Source organism: Hemitrygon akajei, chromosome 11 (assembly GCF_048418815.1).
Source record: "Hemitrygon akajei chromosome 11, sHemAka1.3, whole genome shotgun sequence".
In the NCBI taxonomy this organism is placed as follows: Eukaryota; Metazoa; Chordata; class Chondrichthyes; order Myliobatiformes; family Dasyatidae; genus Hemitrygon; species Hemitrygon akajei.
This window is the reverse complement of record NC_133134.1, coordinates 30,877,709-30,893,875: the sequence shown is the minus strand read 5'-3', so window position 1 is coordinate 30,893,875 and position 16,167 is coordinate 30,877,709. Positions and strand designations below refer to the sequence as shown.

Sequence of the window (16,167 nt, the reverse complement as noted above, 5' to 3'; positions counted from 1 at the left end):
GATCAGAATACAAATAATTGTATAATGTAAATCTGAGTTTGTATAGTGTTCTTGCCTGTAACTTTAATTTCCTTGGTGAAAAAAAACTGAATATATTTTCACTGTTGCAGCGTGAGAAATAATACTCACAGATCAATTTATTTTGTTGTCGTTTGCTCTTTCGCAATAATGCTACAAAGCCTGATGCTTAACTCCATGCCAGCGGATGGTACAACTGCAGATTTTATTAAACATTTAAATAACTGGTCAATTGTTGACATGTCTTATTAAAATGATGTCTTTTATAGCATCAATATCATGAAATCTTTGTGCATACACACTAAATTTTAAGGCACATTTAATGAGACAATCAACCTGTGCAAGTACTTGATTTTGTGTGTGTAAAGTAAAATATAGACAAGTCACATGTTGACCAAATTTAAGGTATGTGCAAATGTTTATTTTCTAAATACTATTAAAGTACCATTATAGTAGTATTGGATCTGAACTGTTTGATTTGAAATGGAAGAAAAACTCCTGTTAAGAAAAGAAGTCATATGACATTTAATTACAAGATGGCGTAGGAACTTTAACAGGTACTTCAGCAGGGGTGGTCATTGACTCTTCAACTTCCTCTTCCTCCATTTTCTGTCCAACTGTATATTTTAACAAAAATAAGTTATAATCAAAATATTAATTTCTGAAATATTGACCATATAATAATTTCTCCTTTACCTGACCCAATAAATAAAATAATAGAATATTTGTTTATAGTTACAACTTTTTTAAAAACCTGCATTTATTTATTGGTTTTTGTATCTCATTCAGGACATCTGAGAACACTTTACAACCAACAAATCTTCAAACTGAGTCTTAACTGATTAATTTAGGAACATTTTATTGGAGGAAAAGTTCAATGTCAGGTGATTGGGGGAAGGTAGGGGAGGGGAAGTCTATTATCTTGATGTATACCTCATTTGCAGTTTGTAGCTCTATTTCGACTCAATCTATTATATATAGTGCTCAGTTGTGAGAATGAATGTGTGGTATTTCCTATCCTGATGTCCTTGTTTTATGGGTTGATTTCATTGTTTGAGCTAAAATAAACATACAAATGCTTGATACTGAGAATTCAATGATTCTTTGTATGAGCAGAAAATTTATGGACATGGCTGCTTTAAGCTTGTGGGGACAATAAAGAGAGTATTCAACAAATATTTTGTTTTAGGTAATTAGGAACAAAATGAAGGGACAATGCTTGGGGTCAAGAGTAGAGGTTGACCATGCTTAGCTAGGAGACAAGCAATCCAAGTACATAAAATATTGAAATAGCTGGCAAAGTACTGCAAGATTACAAAATGTAACCACAATATTTAACTTGTACAATACTAGTTTCATCCAATGTCGTTTCCATCAACAGGTTAGTGGAGGCTGCTTTATGTTGGAAAAATCACTGAAATACATTTTTTAGCACATGCGCTTCCCCTTCTCATCTATATCTTCAATTACCGCACTCTCATATGGTTAAAGATTTAAGTTATGAAAATCTTCAGACTTTAGGTTATACATCCAGACAACAATCTATGCAAATCTTGTTTTTTATGAAATCCAGAATTACTACCTTAAAAATGTTACCTGTATACTTTTTGGGTCTATTATAGAGTAAAAAGGTTGTGTGCCGCAAGTGTCTTTAGAAAATTGTAATTATATTTCACTCTTAAGAATCTGCATTACAGTATAAACCACTATTTTACTTTTCCACCAACATTAAAGTTTGCTAAATTGAACTGCAGCTGCTTTATAGCACTTCACCCAGCACTAGTTTAAACATTTGCATATCACTGCTTCACATAGCAATGACAACACACAATGAAGATCATGATACATTTGATGTGGGTGGTCTTTGTATTATTCTTTGAAATGGTGAAGGGCCTTGAGAAATAATGTTAGAAAGTGCTTATTCACATTCAGGGTAGTGGGAATTGATACATTTCTAAAGCTGTGGAAAATAGGGAAGAAATCAGTCTACTCTTTATACCATTTATGTATACACCAGTGTGCTGGAGAACAAGCAATTATTTTCAATCAGCAACTGGTAAAAAATTATTTACATGGGTATTGAAATTCTACTGCATAAGTTCATGCCAACGAATGTAAATTTCTCAGCAAACCACATTAAACAAAACTATTTTTAAGAGTTTTGGAGTTATCAGTATTGACTTTACAACAATAATGTGCCATAAAATAAATTATAAAAATATCAGCCAAGTCAAACTGTCTTTTGGCTATTATGTGGTGTTTTATTAACCACTCTGAAAAATTCAAACTATTTATTCATTGAATATTTGGATGCCAATCAGCAGTTAGGTGTTAAAACCATGCTTGAGCTTACTTCAGTATTCTTGGAAATCTACCTCTCCCACCTACCAAATAAGTTGGATGATTTATGTGTATAATATATGTATTTACTGGGCAAAAGTCTTGGCCACATATATGTAGCTAGGGTGCCTAAGAATTTTGCACAGTACTGTACCACTGCACTGTACTGATGCCACACAAAAAAATATTGTGGACTGAGAGTGAGAAGGGGGCAGTGAGAGGGGAATCATGGTTGGGAAGAGAGAGGGGTGGAGTGGGAAGCATCAGAGAGACGTTCTGTAATGATCAATAAACCAATTGTTTGGAATCAAATGAGTTTGCCTGGTGTCTCGGAGCTAGTGTGTCTGCACCTGCACCACGCCCCACCTCTGCACTCCTCCTCTGCCACCTGTCTCACACTCCTCTTGCAGAACTCCACCCTCACTATTCCCAACAACCCAATTTCACATTCACAAAACTATCATCACAAGTGAGAAAGTAAAAGAAAAATTAGAAATCAGGAAATTTTTAAAAACTACTAAACTTTATATTTTAAATGAACAGCAACATCTCCACCCTGCTCTTCCCATCAAAACATTATTAATAATCATCCATGACAATTCATGTTCAAAATTATATTTTTTACCAAAACAGTAGCAATATTTTGAGAGCTGCTCAAGGTTTACAGTTGAAGATATATGTCTTACGAAAAGCTTTCAATTTGTGCATTGTTGTAGAATCATGAGTTCAAGGCTTTTTGATTTCATGCATCTGCTTGTTATAAAGTGTCAAGTTGGAATATGTGTCTCTACAGCTTGCAGAAATTTTCATTACTACTCCAAAGAAAATGTTAGAAGCTGGCATGTATAAAACTAATTTCTATTCAGCCTGAAAAACTGAGAATAGAACTCTCCAGTGAAATTATTTTTAGGATCCTGAAAGTCACCAAAATTTGTGGGAAAATCATACACAATCTTACATTCGTTTAAAAATGCAATAGAATTTAATGTTGGTGCAAGGTGCAATAAATATAAACTGACAAATTACAGAGTAGAATTATCATCTTATGGCCACCAAAATGCAATACTAGTCAATGGCTTTTCTTTATACTGAGAAATGAAAGGCTGTGTCTTTCTTGTTTAATTGACAGCAAGTCCCAGGCTTCATACGTTTATATGAAGTCCCAAACAGAAAGTGCTGTGTATCTCTTAGTAGGTCATAATATTTTGCTACTGGAGCTGATTCGCTGTGTTCACCAGCAATTATAATGGGGCATTGGCTTTTAAATCAAGTTTCAAAGTGAACAAAAGTGCTTAAACATGTATTTCTTTATCCTGTTCTAAAGCTTCTCCTAGCTGGAACTTGAGAGCCAATATGTTGAGAGATGGAAGTTACGCCTCTGTTACAAAAGATCTACCTCTACCTGTTTCTGTAGTCTGTGCACAACATGATGTCACCTCTTACACACCAGTGACATAGTGCTTAATAGACTATACCAATAGATTATACCAAATAGGCTTACCAACAGACTCATTAAGGTCCTTTTCAACATTGCCATGACTGATTTTCAAATTTCCTGGTATCTCACAAAGAAAAAACCTAGAAATTATACTAATTGTGTCCCTAAAATGCACTCTTAATGTAGCCTTAGCTGTACCTTAGCAATAGAATTGTGTATTGTAAGGAAAAGGGTATTGGGTTGTATGAAACTAGCTCATTTAGCTTTCTTTGAGCAATACCATAATATAGTATTTAGAACAAATTGTCCTTGGGAATATTTTGGTGAACTACCATTTTGAACTACTGTGTGAAAGAATTCCCATAATATTGTTTGGATGGAAGTTCCAAGATTTAGGTGCAGCAACATTGAAGGCATTTTGATGTATTTCCAAGTCAAGATGGTGTGTAATTTTAAGGTGACAGCATTCCCATGGGTCTTCTGTCTTTGTCCTTCCTGGCTGTGAGTTTTAAAGGTGCTATTTAGAGTAGCTCAAGCAGTTAACCATTGTGAATTTTGTAGATAGCACTCAATACATCTACAGTTTCTCAGTGGAATAAATATTTAGTATGGTGAATAGTGTGTCAGTTAAATGGGCTTCAGATTTGTGCCTTGCAGTTACTGGGTTGATTCGACTTAAGGAGCTCATGGCAGGTTATGTAATCACTGAACTGCTCTGATAGCTCTGCTATTTATATGCTGGTTAATTTGCATTTCTGGTCAGTGTGGACTCCAAGATGTTGTAAGTTGGAATCTTGGGAATGCTAAAGTCATTGAATGTCCAGGGGTAGTGTGCTATATTTTCGTGTTAGAGATGATCATTGCTGGCATTTTTTTTCACTTGATACTTAACCCTTATCAGTATACACCTGTCAATTGCCTCTGATTGCCTGCAGGCACAGACTGCTTAAATTTTTAAGGAGCTACAAATAGAATCAAATATGGTGCACTCATCAGTGTATATTATCATCTCTGCTCAGATGATTGAAATAGCTAATGAACTGTGTTGATATCCTGGAGATAAAAATGATTAACCTCAAGCAACTGCATCCTTTGCAAATTTTTCCCCTCTGATGCCCACTGATTTCAGTTTTACCAAAGCTCCTTAAATGCCATTTACACTCATGCCCTGTCTTGAGATCAAGGGCAATCATACTAACAAAGTCGAAGATAATGCACTACTTCCACAAAATGCATAATAAGGGCTTAAAATTCAAAAATCTTAAGGAGCTTGATTAATTACAACCAAAAATGTTTTCTTTGGAGTTGACTGCTTGTAGCATTATGATACAACCCATCCAATTTAGTGTACAATATAATTTGTAATTTTATGTTTAATTATAAATTTATTTAAGGTGATACATTTGGAACAAAACATCTGTTTTGCACCAGAAATCTCTGTGAGTAACATCGCAGAATAGATTTGGACATCATGAAGTATCTGCCAGCAGACACCATGCCTTCTTGATTAAAAAGAGCCATTTCCCACCAACCCAGATCCCCTACTTGCCCTGTGAAAACCTTGATTTTTTTTTGCTTGGCATTAATGTTACGAGTTTCAATGCATGAGTTTCAAATCATGAGTTCAAGCTCCTAGAGTGAGTGTTACACAAGAATACTTTTCTACCCTGCTACAATATTGTAGAATCCAGATAATATTTTAATCTTATATCCATTTCTGACAGTTAATCAGTGATCAAACTGGTTAATTCATTTACACATTGAAAATCTGATTATACTTAGTGTTCTGTGAAAGATTTTAAAATAACTTAAGCACATAAAGTGCAATAGAAATGCAAATTCTTGCTTGCTGTTCTACTGTCTCACCCAAGGGACTAATGTTTAATAAGTGTTTTGGAGTCATCTCTCCTCGTATAGATGGTCTTTGTCATCTCCCTTAGGCAGCAATCTGTAATAAATTGGACCATGTAACTGAGACACAGCAGATTCTGCAGATACTGGAAATCTTCAGCAAAAAAACAAAATGTTGGAGGAACTCAGTAGGTCAGGCAGCATCTATGGAGGGAAATGATTGGTCCTCAATCAGATCGATGTTTTAGTCAAGCACCTTGAACATTCTTGGAGGTCAAACCCACTCTTCAGTCACTTTCTGAGATATTTGTTTGCTTGCCACCATTGCGCATTCAATATTTTTATGCAATGTATTTTTAGTTACACATTTCTTCCTCTGCTTGTTTTCCACTCCTAGGTGTGCCATTGGATACTAACATCCTGAACAATCCATTTTTTTCTATCTGTGTCAGTACCAAATTCTTTCTTGTGAATCAGAGTTGGCTTGATACTTGACCGGACCACCACTGTGTTGAGTATTTTTGCCATAAAGGCTACAACAGAGCGAGACAGCTGCTGTACCCTACCTTCAAGAACAGCTACGGGTGACCAATAAGTAGTCACTTTACTATTGGATTCCAAGACAGAATTAATTTTAAAAACCTTTAAGGGACTCACAGCTTTAAAAGTTAAATGAACACAACCATCTTCTGCCCTTGAAGAATGTGGATTCAAAACAGGGTCTGACTCAGTGAAACCTGAACTCTGGCTTTCACGAGATATTTAATACAACAGCTGAAAATAGCAGCTGACACTGGTCCTCACTGAGACTGCAGTAGCTTTATGCGGAGAGACAACATACATAAACAGCATATAAAAGGCATAAGGTCAAATTGCATTGGCATTATTTAGCCAAGCATAGCATATTATAACAAACGAAAAATCATAGAAGTCAAGTTTGCTACTTCCATGTTAGGACAAATACAGCATCATCTGTTCTTTATTAAGGTTCCAATACAGTATGCTATAATGAACAGATTATCATGCATGGAAAAGGGGACTTTATGAAGACATACACAAAATGCTGGAGGAATTCAGTAGGTCAGGCAGCATCTATGGAGAGGAATAAACAGTCAATGTTTCAGGCTGACACCTTTCATCAGGCCTCAGTCTCAGCCATAGATGCTGCCTGACCTGCTGAGTTCCTCCAGATCTTTGTGAGTTTTACTCTGGATTTCATGCATCTGTACAATTACTTGTCTTTATAGAGAAATGTGACTCTAAAAGCACCTAGGATGAGATAAAATCCATTAAATCACACAAAGAGAGACAATTTTGAGGATATTTTCAAATGTTTATGCATATTTCTCCAAGACATTTGCCCCATCAGGAAACGAACAGGCAGCTCCAGGTGCAATTCATCCATTGCATCTGTTATTTAACCAGCATATTGAGTGCTCCAGATGACATCATCAATATATCCAATGCTTTTCTTCTCCACTATGAATAACATGATCTTTTGTGTGCAACTTAGCTCTTTCATGGTTCAGTACCATCAGGAGTACATTGCATTAGTTCATTAGTGGTCTATCTACTTGAAAGGACACTCATTGGACAGTTGCTTTTATATAAGAAAAGTATTTGCAAGGTTTTCAGTAATCTTTCTTGGTACACGAAGATTACAAGTGCTTTTTGCACAATGCAGTTGTTCACCTATTGATTCCAACAACAATGAATATTGAAGACATTGCTATGATATTTACTGGTCCTGCCAGGGGCAAACAATTTCTAGATGCAGTCTTATGCCCGGATTCTTTCTCCATGGAGGACAAGATGACTCCCACTCAGCTTCCTCATCACGTGACTTTTTCAAGCCTCGACAGCAGACCTCTGACATGTTTCATAACTAGCTACACACTTTAAAGTTTCAAAAGCGACACAGGCGTGCAATTCAAAGAGGACTGAATTCATCTGTTTTAACTTAGGATTTGTCAGCATTAATGACCTCCCACAAGTAAAGGCAGCAACTCATGAGTTTATGGTTTATAAACCTGACTTTCTCATTAACTATTTCAGATGGATCACTCAAAGCTTTTCCACATGGTGAATACCATGTTTTCTGCCAGTATCCATGATATATCCACCTTGGAGAGAGTGAGAGCTGAGGGCAGAGATTTTGCAGAACAAAGATTACCCCAACCTAACCTGGCTCCTCTTACTCATCAGGAATCCAACTAAAGCTGTCGCACACTTGAGAGACACACAAGAACTAGGGGAAGGAGCTGTGAGGTTTGGATTCTGGTGCCTGATTCAACAGTAATTGCCAAGATGACGACAATAAACAGAGCTTGATTGTGGCCATTTTAATAAGAGAGGGTGGTAGAGTTAGGAATAGTATGTGTTTTTATGAGTTATTTTGTCCAGTCATTTGCAGTTTGGTGATAGTGTAGCAGAGAACTCCGTGAAGGGAAACTACTGAAATGATTAAGAAACTCACTTTGATAAATCTTATGAGATCTTGAAATATTTTCCATCATTTCTCCATTCTCATTGCTGAATATACTATGAATGACCTGGGCAACTTTATTGAAAAGCTGCCCTGGTGGGTTTCATGATAACCCTGGCACAAAGGACCTCTCTTGCAGTCCCTAGACTTCAAATGGAGCTCTCTGCCTTCTCCGTAAAAGTCACTCTGCCCTCTGTGTCAGCTATGGTGTATGTTGTTTTCTCTGCATAAAGGAGTGCATGTTCTTAAGTGCTGAGGCCCCCGAGGGATTGCGATGTTAAAAAAAAGTATCTGCAAGCATACTAAATTCGGTAAGCTGTTTGCACAAAACAAATTATACATTTGATTCTGTGCATGAACTATGCTGATTTTTTTTAAATATCAAACTTGACATATGTTCATGGTTCTCTTGATTTGCCATTTACAGCAAAATGTAGCACACAGAAAAACATCATTTTGCCCATTTCTATTTTATTGAAGGCTGCTATCAAACTTTAATTTCTGAGTAAATGAAACCTGGTGGTAGGAAATTTCATTCTACTTAACTATAAAAACTATTTTTGGTGATATTACAGATGTATTTTTTTATAAAGATATTTACATTGCATTGAGGATAGAAGAAATCTCTCTAGCTAGGGCCAGCCGTTTGGAGATGAAAGATTAACACATATGCTATTAGTTACATATTCACAGATTTGTCAAATTATTACCATTAGTGAGCACTTGCTAAAATAATTGTTCTTAACGGCAACTTGTCCCTATGTCATTATAGCACATAAATGGAGCCCATATGTGCCTGTAGCAGGTAAATGATAAGTCTCATTGGCTGAGGAGGCATCCTTAGCCTGATGGCCTGACTGGGAACATCTGAATGCATGAATGGTTGGATGGAGAAAGGCTCAGGTATCCCGCACCAGCAAGATGATTTGACATTGGGGTAAGGCACATGAATGCACAGAATAAGCATTGAAGTGTATGGACCACACAACTCACCCACCAAAGAAAGTTATTTGCTTCATTGGAAGAATTCCTGACACTACCTCAGATAAGAAAAGGACCCTTAACAAGTGCTTGAACACACTGATGTACTTCTGGTAATCCTTTTCTAACTGGGAACAAACAGTTTCTTCAGTTTGCCTTGTAACAACACTATCAAACATGGATTGGTTTGCTACCATTTAATAACACTTCTTAAGACGTAGATATGAAAAACACATTCAATTTCATGTGGCACATTACGTAATCAATCACATTTCAAAACTGACATACTGACAGAAAACTGACAGGAAAAAAACCCCACAAAAACATGTTACACAACTGAACTTCAAAATCCTTATTTTTATTGGGGTGGGATGAATGTGGCCATTTTCTTGGCTACATTTCTATGCTCTTTGGGTCCTTGGTGCTTACAGAAACTCCCACAGAAAATGTAGTAAAAATATTGTTATTTGCATGATTGTTGAGTAGATGTACCTTGATTCATAGGGCATCTATACAATAGTAAACATCCTTTCTTTGGATTGGGTAATTTCCACTCCCAAAGTTCTTTAAGACCAACCACTCTGCCAGTTTATACCAAAGAACAACGAAGAGCAACTTATAATTTTTAAAAACACAAGAAAATCTGCAAGTGCTGGAAATCCAAGCAACACACACAAAATCCTGGAGGAACACAGAAGGGCAGGCAGCATCTATGGAAAAGAGTAAACAGTCAACATTTCAGGCCAAGACCCTTCATCACCAGCACACCAGCACTGATGAAGGGTTTAGCCTGAAATATCTTCTTTTCCATAGATGCTGTCTGGCCTGCTAAGTTCCTCCAGCATTTCGTGTGTGTTGCTGATAATTTTAAATCCCATTTGTTAAAAATAACTAATTCCAACATCTTTTCTCCCTTATAATCTTGCATTGAAAATCTGTGAATAATTCCATTTAGAACCACAATGACATTGCAATAATGACTAACTGGCAGAGCTTCATCAGGATTGTTTAATGTTAGTGAATGCTAACTTAGATTTGTATTATAGGGTTGACTTGGGTTTTTATGTTCCATAATAAGGTTATCGTGAAGCATGAAACATATTACATTAACTTTCCAATCCAAATATGCTGCAGGAAGCGATTCATTTCTTTACTTGGCACCTCAGGAAGCCACCAAGTTGAATGACATTTAAATGTGATGTTTTTTGTGATATTCAGAAGAGAGGGATACAATGCACTTTTGTATAATCATTAATACAAACTCATCTTACCTTTAGATTCCTGATCAGCCCAAAATTTAATGATCTTTTTAGTATAACCTCTGTTTTCTTCTCTCAATTCTCTTTGCCACTGGCGAAGCTCTTGTATCTCTGGGTCACAGCGAACCTTTAATAATAAAAATCAGAAAAATAGCTAAATGTGGCATTACTCATCTTATTTCAGTTTAAAGAGAGTGCTGGTCCTTTTGATTACTTATGCAGAAAAATGGAAATTTTTTTAAAAATTCAGTTGGAAATAAAAACAGGAAATGATGGAATCATTTAGGAGAGCAGGCAGCATCTGTGGAAAGAGAAACATTTAAATTTGAGATCTTAGATTCTATTTGTCAGAACAGGAAAAGAAAGCAAACAAGCTAGTTTCACAGCAGTAAAGATGGGGCAGGGATGGGTAGAGCAAAGGAATACATCTGATAGAGTGAGACCAGATGACATAATGTGGCAGTTAGGAAGTTCTTCGTGCTTCTGTTGGGCCTTTTTCTAACAGTGCAGACGCCATATTCAGTGAAGTCAGAATAAGAATGAAATGGGGATTTCAAGTATCAAAGTAAGTTTTTTGGACAAACTAACTTGTTTTCTCTGCTTTCCACTTATGAAGAAGGATCTTCATCCTGAAATATTAACTCTGTCCCACTTTCCACACATGCTACCTTAGTGTTTCCAGCAATTCCATCTTTATTTTATTGACATTTCTTGCAATTCCATGAGCATAAAGACTTGAGTTGTGGTCTATTGGAGGTGCTTAATATGAATAAAATGGTCATTAGGTGCCAAGAATGCTGGAATGTTGGTGAATTGCTGGAACAAACTTGGTACATGTACAATAGCAGGAAATAGTCAGACTTCAATGAAACCAACTGTTCAAATTATATTCTTAAGTACATCAAAGTCAACATTGTTACCTTAAACAGACTACTTGGTACTCTTTTATCTCAAATGTACTTTATCTGCCGTCAGGGAATAAGAGACTGAAGGAAGTGCTTTATGATGGTGGAGAAGACCCAATAGAAATAGACTAAGGAATCAAGAGAGATAAGTCACCGACACCAGACGAGATACACCCCAGGCTACTGGGGATGCGAGGGAGGAGATTGCTGAGCCTCTGGTGATGATCTTTGCATCATCAATAGGGACAGAAGGATTGGAAGGCTGCAAATGTTGTCCCTTTGTTCAAGAAAGGGAATAGAGATATCTCAGGAAGTTATAGACCAATGAGTCTTTCTTCAGTGGTGGGTAAGTTGTTGGAGCATTTGGAGAGACAATCTGATTAGTGATAGTCATCAACGCTTTGTGAAGGACAGGTTCTGCCTTACAAGCCTGATCGAATTCTTTAAGGATATAACAAGACACATTGATGAAGGTAGAGCAGTGGATGTAGTGTATATGGATTTCAGTAAGGCATTTGATATAGTTCCCCATGCACGGCTCATACAGAAAGTAAGGAGGCATGGGATCCAAAGGGACCTTGCTTTGTGGATTGCCCAAATGAATTGCCCACAGAAGGCAAAGGGTGGTTGAAGATGGTTCATATTCTGCATGTATGATGGCGACCAGTGGTTTTTCACAGGGATCTGTTCTAGGACCCTTCCTCTTTGTGATTTTTACAAATGAGCTGGATGAGGAAGTAGAAGAGTGGGTTAATAAGTTTGCTGATGACACAAAAGTTGGGGCTGTTATTGGATAGTCTGGAGGGTTGTCAGAGGTTACAGCCAGACATCGATAGGATGCACAACTGGGCTAACAAGTTGCAGATGGAGTTCAACCCAGATAAGTGTGAAGTGGTTCATTTCAGTAGGTCAAATTTAAAGACAGAGTATAACATTAATGGTAAGACTCTTGGTAGTATGGAGGATCAGCGAGACCTTGGAGTCCGTGTCCACAGAACACTCAAAGCTGAAGCGCAGGTTGGCAGTGTCGGTAAGAAGGCGTATGGTGTTCATCAACAGTGGGATTGAGTTCAAGAGCCATGAGGTAATGTTACAGCTATATAAGACCCTAGTTAGACCTTATTTGCAGTACTGTGTTCAGTTCTGGTCACCCTACTACAGGAAGGATATGAATACTATTGAGAGAGTGCAGAGGAGATTTACAAGGGTGTTGCCTGAATTGGAGAGCGTGCTTTATGAGAATAGGTTGAGTGAACTTGGCCTTTTCTCCTTGGAGTGACGGAGGGTGAGAGGTGACCTGATAGAGGTGTATTAGATGATGAGAGGCGTATAAGATGATGAGACGTATTGATCCTGTAGATAGCCAGATGCTTTTTCCCAGGGCTGAAATGATTAACACAAGGGGGCGTAGTTTTAGGGTGCTTGGAAGTAGGTACAAAGGGAATGTCAGAGATAAATTTTTCACACAGAGAGTGGTGGGTGCAAGGAATGCACTGCCAGCGACAGTGGTAGAAGAGGATACAATAGGGTCTTTTAACAGACTCTTAGATAGGTGTATGGAGCCTAGAAAAATAGAGCTTTTCCCCCCCCCCAACAATGCAGTTGGGGAAATTATAGGCAGTTTCTAGAGTAGGTTACATGGTTGGCACAACATTGTAGGCTGAAGGGCCTGTAATGTGCTGTAGATTTCTACGTTTCTATGTTAAGAAACCACTGAGCAGAGGCTAACCAATTCCTTACAGGTGGAAGAAACATCAGAGCCTGATCACCTTGGGCCACTTTCACACATCACTATGTCCCATATTACTCTAGCAAACTTTTTATTTAAAGGCAGTATCTTCAATGACAGATTATTTCCTAGCAAAACAAAAGCTTAAGTCACATTCATGCCCTTTTCTGAGGGACAATATTATTTGCCACAGAATTAAGTTTCTTAGACTGCCAAGATACCCAAATTTCCAGCAGAGAATTTCAATAAAGTTGCCACACAAGAAATTACACACAGTATTGGGCTAAAATAAGAACTTGTTGACAGAATTGTAATAAATGGATCAATTTTAGGTTATGAAGCTGTCACTAGTGTTGGAATGCAAGAATCAGTATTACACGAAAATGCAGACAGCTTATAATGAATTAAGAAGGTCGCAGCAGATACAATAAAATTTGGAAAATCACATGTCATTCACTGTTGGAGAAAAATAGTAATATCATATTTCTTCAGCTGTAAATGGTGAAAAGACATGTATTGGTGTTTTGGGTATCCTTGTATACCAATCACTGAATGTTAACATGAGGTGGAACTAGCAATTAGGAAGTCAAACAATATGATACTTTTAATGCAAAGGGATTTGAAAACAAAAGTAAATGCATCATGCTTTAATTGTGCAAAGTTCTGGTGAAGCTACATCTGGGATACTATGTGTATTTTTGGAATCCCTAACAAAGGAAGGATGCACCTGTGAATGAGGGAGGGCAGTGAAGCTTCACTAGGTAGACTCCTGGGATGGTGTGTTTGTTATATGAGGAGATATTAAGCCTACCGGACTTATATTGTTAAAGTTAAAAGTTAATATTCCCCTGCCTGAGCAAGGAACAGGTGCATGGTCTCAGAATAAGGATTACCCATTCAGGAGAGGCATAAAAAGCTTCTTCACCCAGAAGGTAGTGAATCTTTGAAATTCTCCAACACAAGAGAGCTTTGGAGGACCAGTGAGTCAGTGTTTTCAAGGTTGATAGATAGAATTTATATATAACAGAAAGCAAAAAGCTTGAGATTAGTGGAGGAAATTGGCAGAAAAGTAAAATATAATCCTTGATCTTAGTGGAGACCACACACGAGTTGGCCAAATGGTCTACTTCTCCTTCTATTTCTTAGGTTCTTCGATAGGTACATCCAGGCCTTTAGGACCATGATAATTCTGTGTTACTTCCTGTTTTTTTAATTTTAGAAACAAAATGTCAATATTATGCAGCAACTATTAACTACAGATAATTAATGAATTGTCAACTGCATGTTTCATTGAAAGTAAGATACACAGCTTTATGAAAAGCTGTTAAAAATATGGTTTTAAAATTCAGTGACAGACATCCAACAGTGATAACTGATGCAAGGTAGAGTATAAACATCCACAGATGAACATCAAACAGAAATCTCAATGCAGGGACAATACACAGTACACTGCAGTTATTTCAATGTCACAGCTCAGTTATATAATACTCAGTGGGAAAATGCAGCCTTCAGGCAGTTTTAAACTGCCCTGGAGATACAGCTTTGCATTCTATATTACACTGCATTTATTGCTATAGAAATATGACTTTCATTCCCAATAGTCCACTAGATTCCATGTTTCAGTGCCATTTAGGTTACTTATGCTTGCCTATTTAATCTGTGTACATTTTCTGTTTAAGTATTATAAACAATATCTGCTTTTTCTAATAAATGTATCAATAAACTGCAGTTATTACTAATTTATCTACCAGTGTCAAATTGACACCATTTTGTTCAGTTTAAAGAACCTTAGCAGTCACTGTCTTAACAACTTTCAATTAATATTATTCCAATTTAATATACTAAAAAAAAACAGAAAATATTATGGCTAACTTTCCAGAAGATGGTTTAAAGAAAATATAGAACTCTACTTTCTTAGAAGTGTAAGGAGATTAGGCATGTCACCAAATACTCCAACAAATGTCTACAGATGCACTATATCCTGGTACAGCAATTACAATAAAAAGGAATGCAAGTGGCTGCAGAGAACAATAGATACAGTCTGGTCCATCACAGGCCCAGCCCTTCCTACCACTGACAGCATCTACAAGTGCTATCTCAAGAAGGCATCTATTCTCGAGGATCCCAACATTTGGAGTCTTCTTCTTGCTGCTAGCGTCAGACAGGAGGGAGCGAAGCCCCAAGTCTCATACCATCAGGTTCAGGAACAGCTACTTTCCAACAACCATCATGCTCCTAAACTGATCTGAACAACTTTAATTCTACCTCAGCAGAGAAATATTACCATGTCCCTAATTATGTTTTGTTTCCACTAATGTTTTATTTTGTAAGTCTTTTTACTCTCTTCATTTGCCTTGTATAAGTTATGTACAATGTATGTACAACTTATATTGTGTATTGTCTGAATCTATGTGCCTGTCCTTTTACAAATGACATAAAACTGACTTGATTGAAAGTATGTGGGTTTTTCTTTATAGAACAGCTCAAATAACTTAATTTGGTGAGTAACCAATGGCAATCACAAAAGTTTATATTTGTAGGAAAGTTAATAACACAAAGCAACAAATTCAAAATTACACTATGAATCAAAATTTAAAAAATAAATACCCATCCAAAATTACACTTTCAGAGAAATTGCTAAACCTTACAGAATTGCTAAACTACTGTGACTCAGAAGCGAAGGGGGCAGAAGAGGCACACTGTTGTGATAAGGGATTGGTTAGTTAGGGGAAAGAACAAGAGCTTCTGTGGGCTAGAACAAGATTCCCAGATGGTATGTTGCCTCCTGGGTGCCAGGGCCTGGGATATATTGTATCAAGTCCTCAGCATTCTTAAGTGGGAGAGTGAACAGCCAGAGATCATGGTTCATGTAGATACCAATGACATGGGTAGGACAAGTGACGAGGTTCTGCATAGGGAGGTAGCTGCTAAGTTAAAGAGCAGGATTTTCAGGGTTCTAATCCCAGTGAGGCCACAACTAGAAAGATTATACAGTTTGACATGTGGCTAAGGAGTTGATGTAGGAAGGAGGGCATAAGATTTTTGAATCACTGGGCTCTCTTCCAGGGAGGGTGGGACCTGTACAAAATGGATGATTTGCACCTGAAACGGAAGGGTTCTAATACCCTAGCGAGAGGGAAGGTGTGTTAATGCTGCATGGT

The 16,167-nt window shown here is 37.2% G+C and overlaps 1 protein-coding gene across 2 annotated transcripts in view; it reads right to left on the bottom strand.

Moving 5' to 3' along the window:
* Nucleotides 1–204: 204 nt before the first annotated feature.
* iqck (IQ motif containing K) overlaps nt 205–16,167 on the bottom strand; it is a 91,261-nt gene continuing 75,298 nt past the window's right edge. For both annotated transcript variants that reach the window (XM_073060558.1, XM_073060559.1), the window contains 2 exons: nt 10,385–10,499; nt 205–635 (listed from right to left, as the gene is read on the bottom strand). In XM_073060558.1, coding sequence (XP_072916659.1) covers nt 544–635; nt 10,385–10,499 — 207 coding nt within the window. In that variant the 3' untranslated portion in view covers nt 205–543. The remainder of the gene's footprint in view (nt 636–10,384; nt 10,500–16,167) is intronic.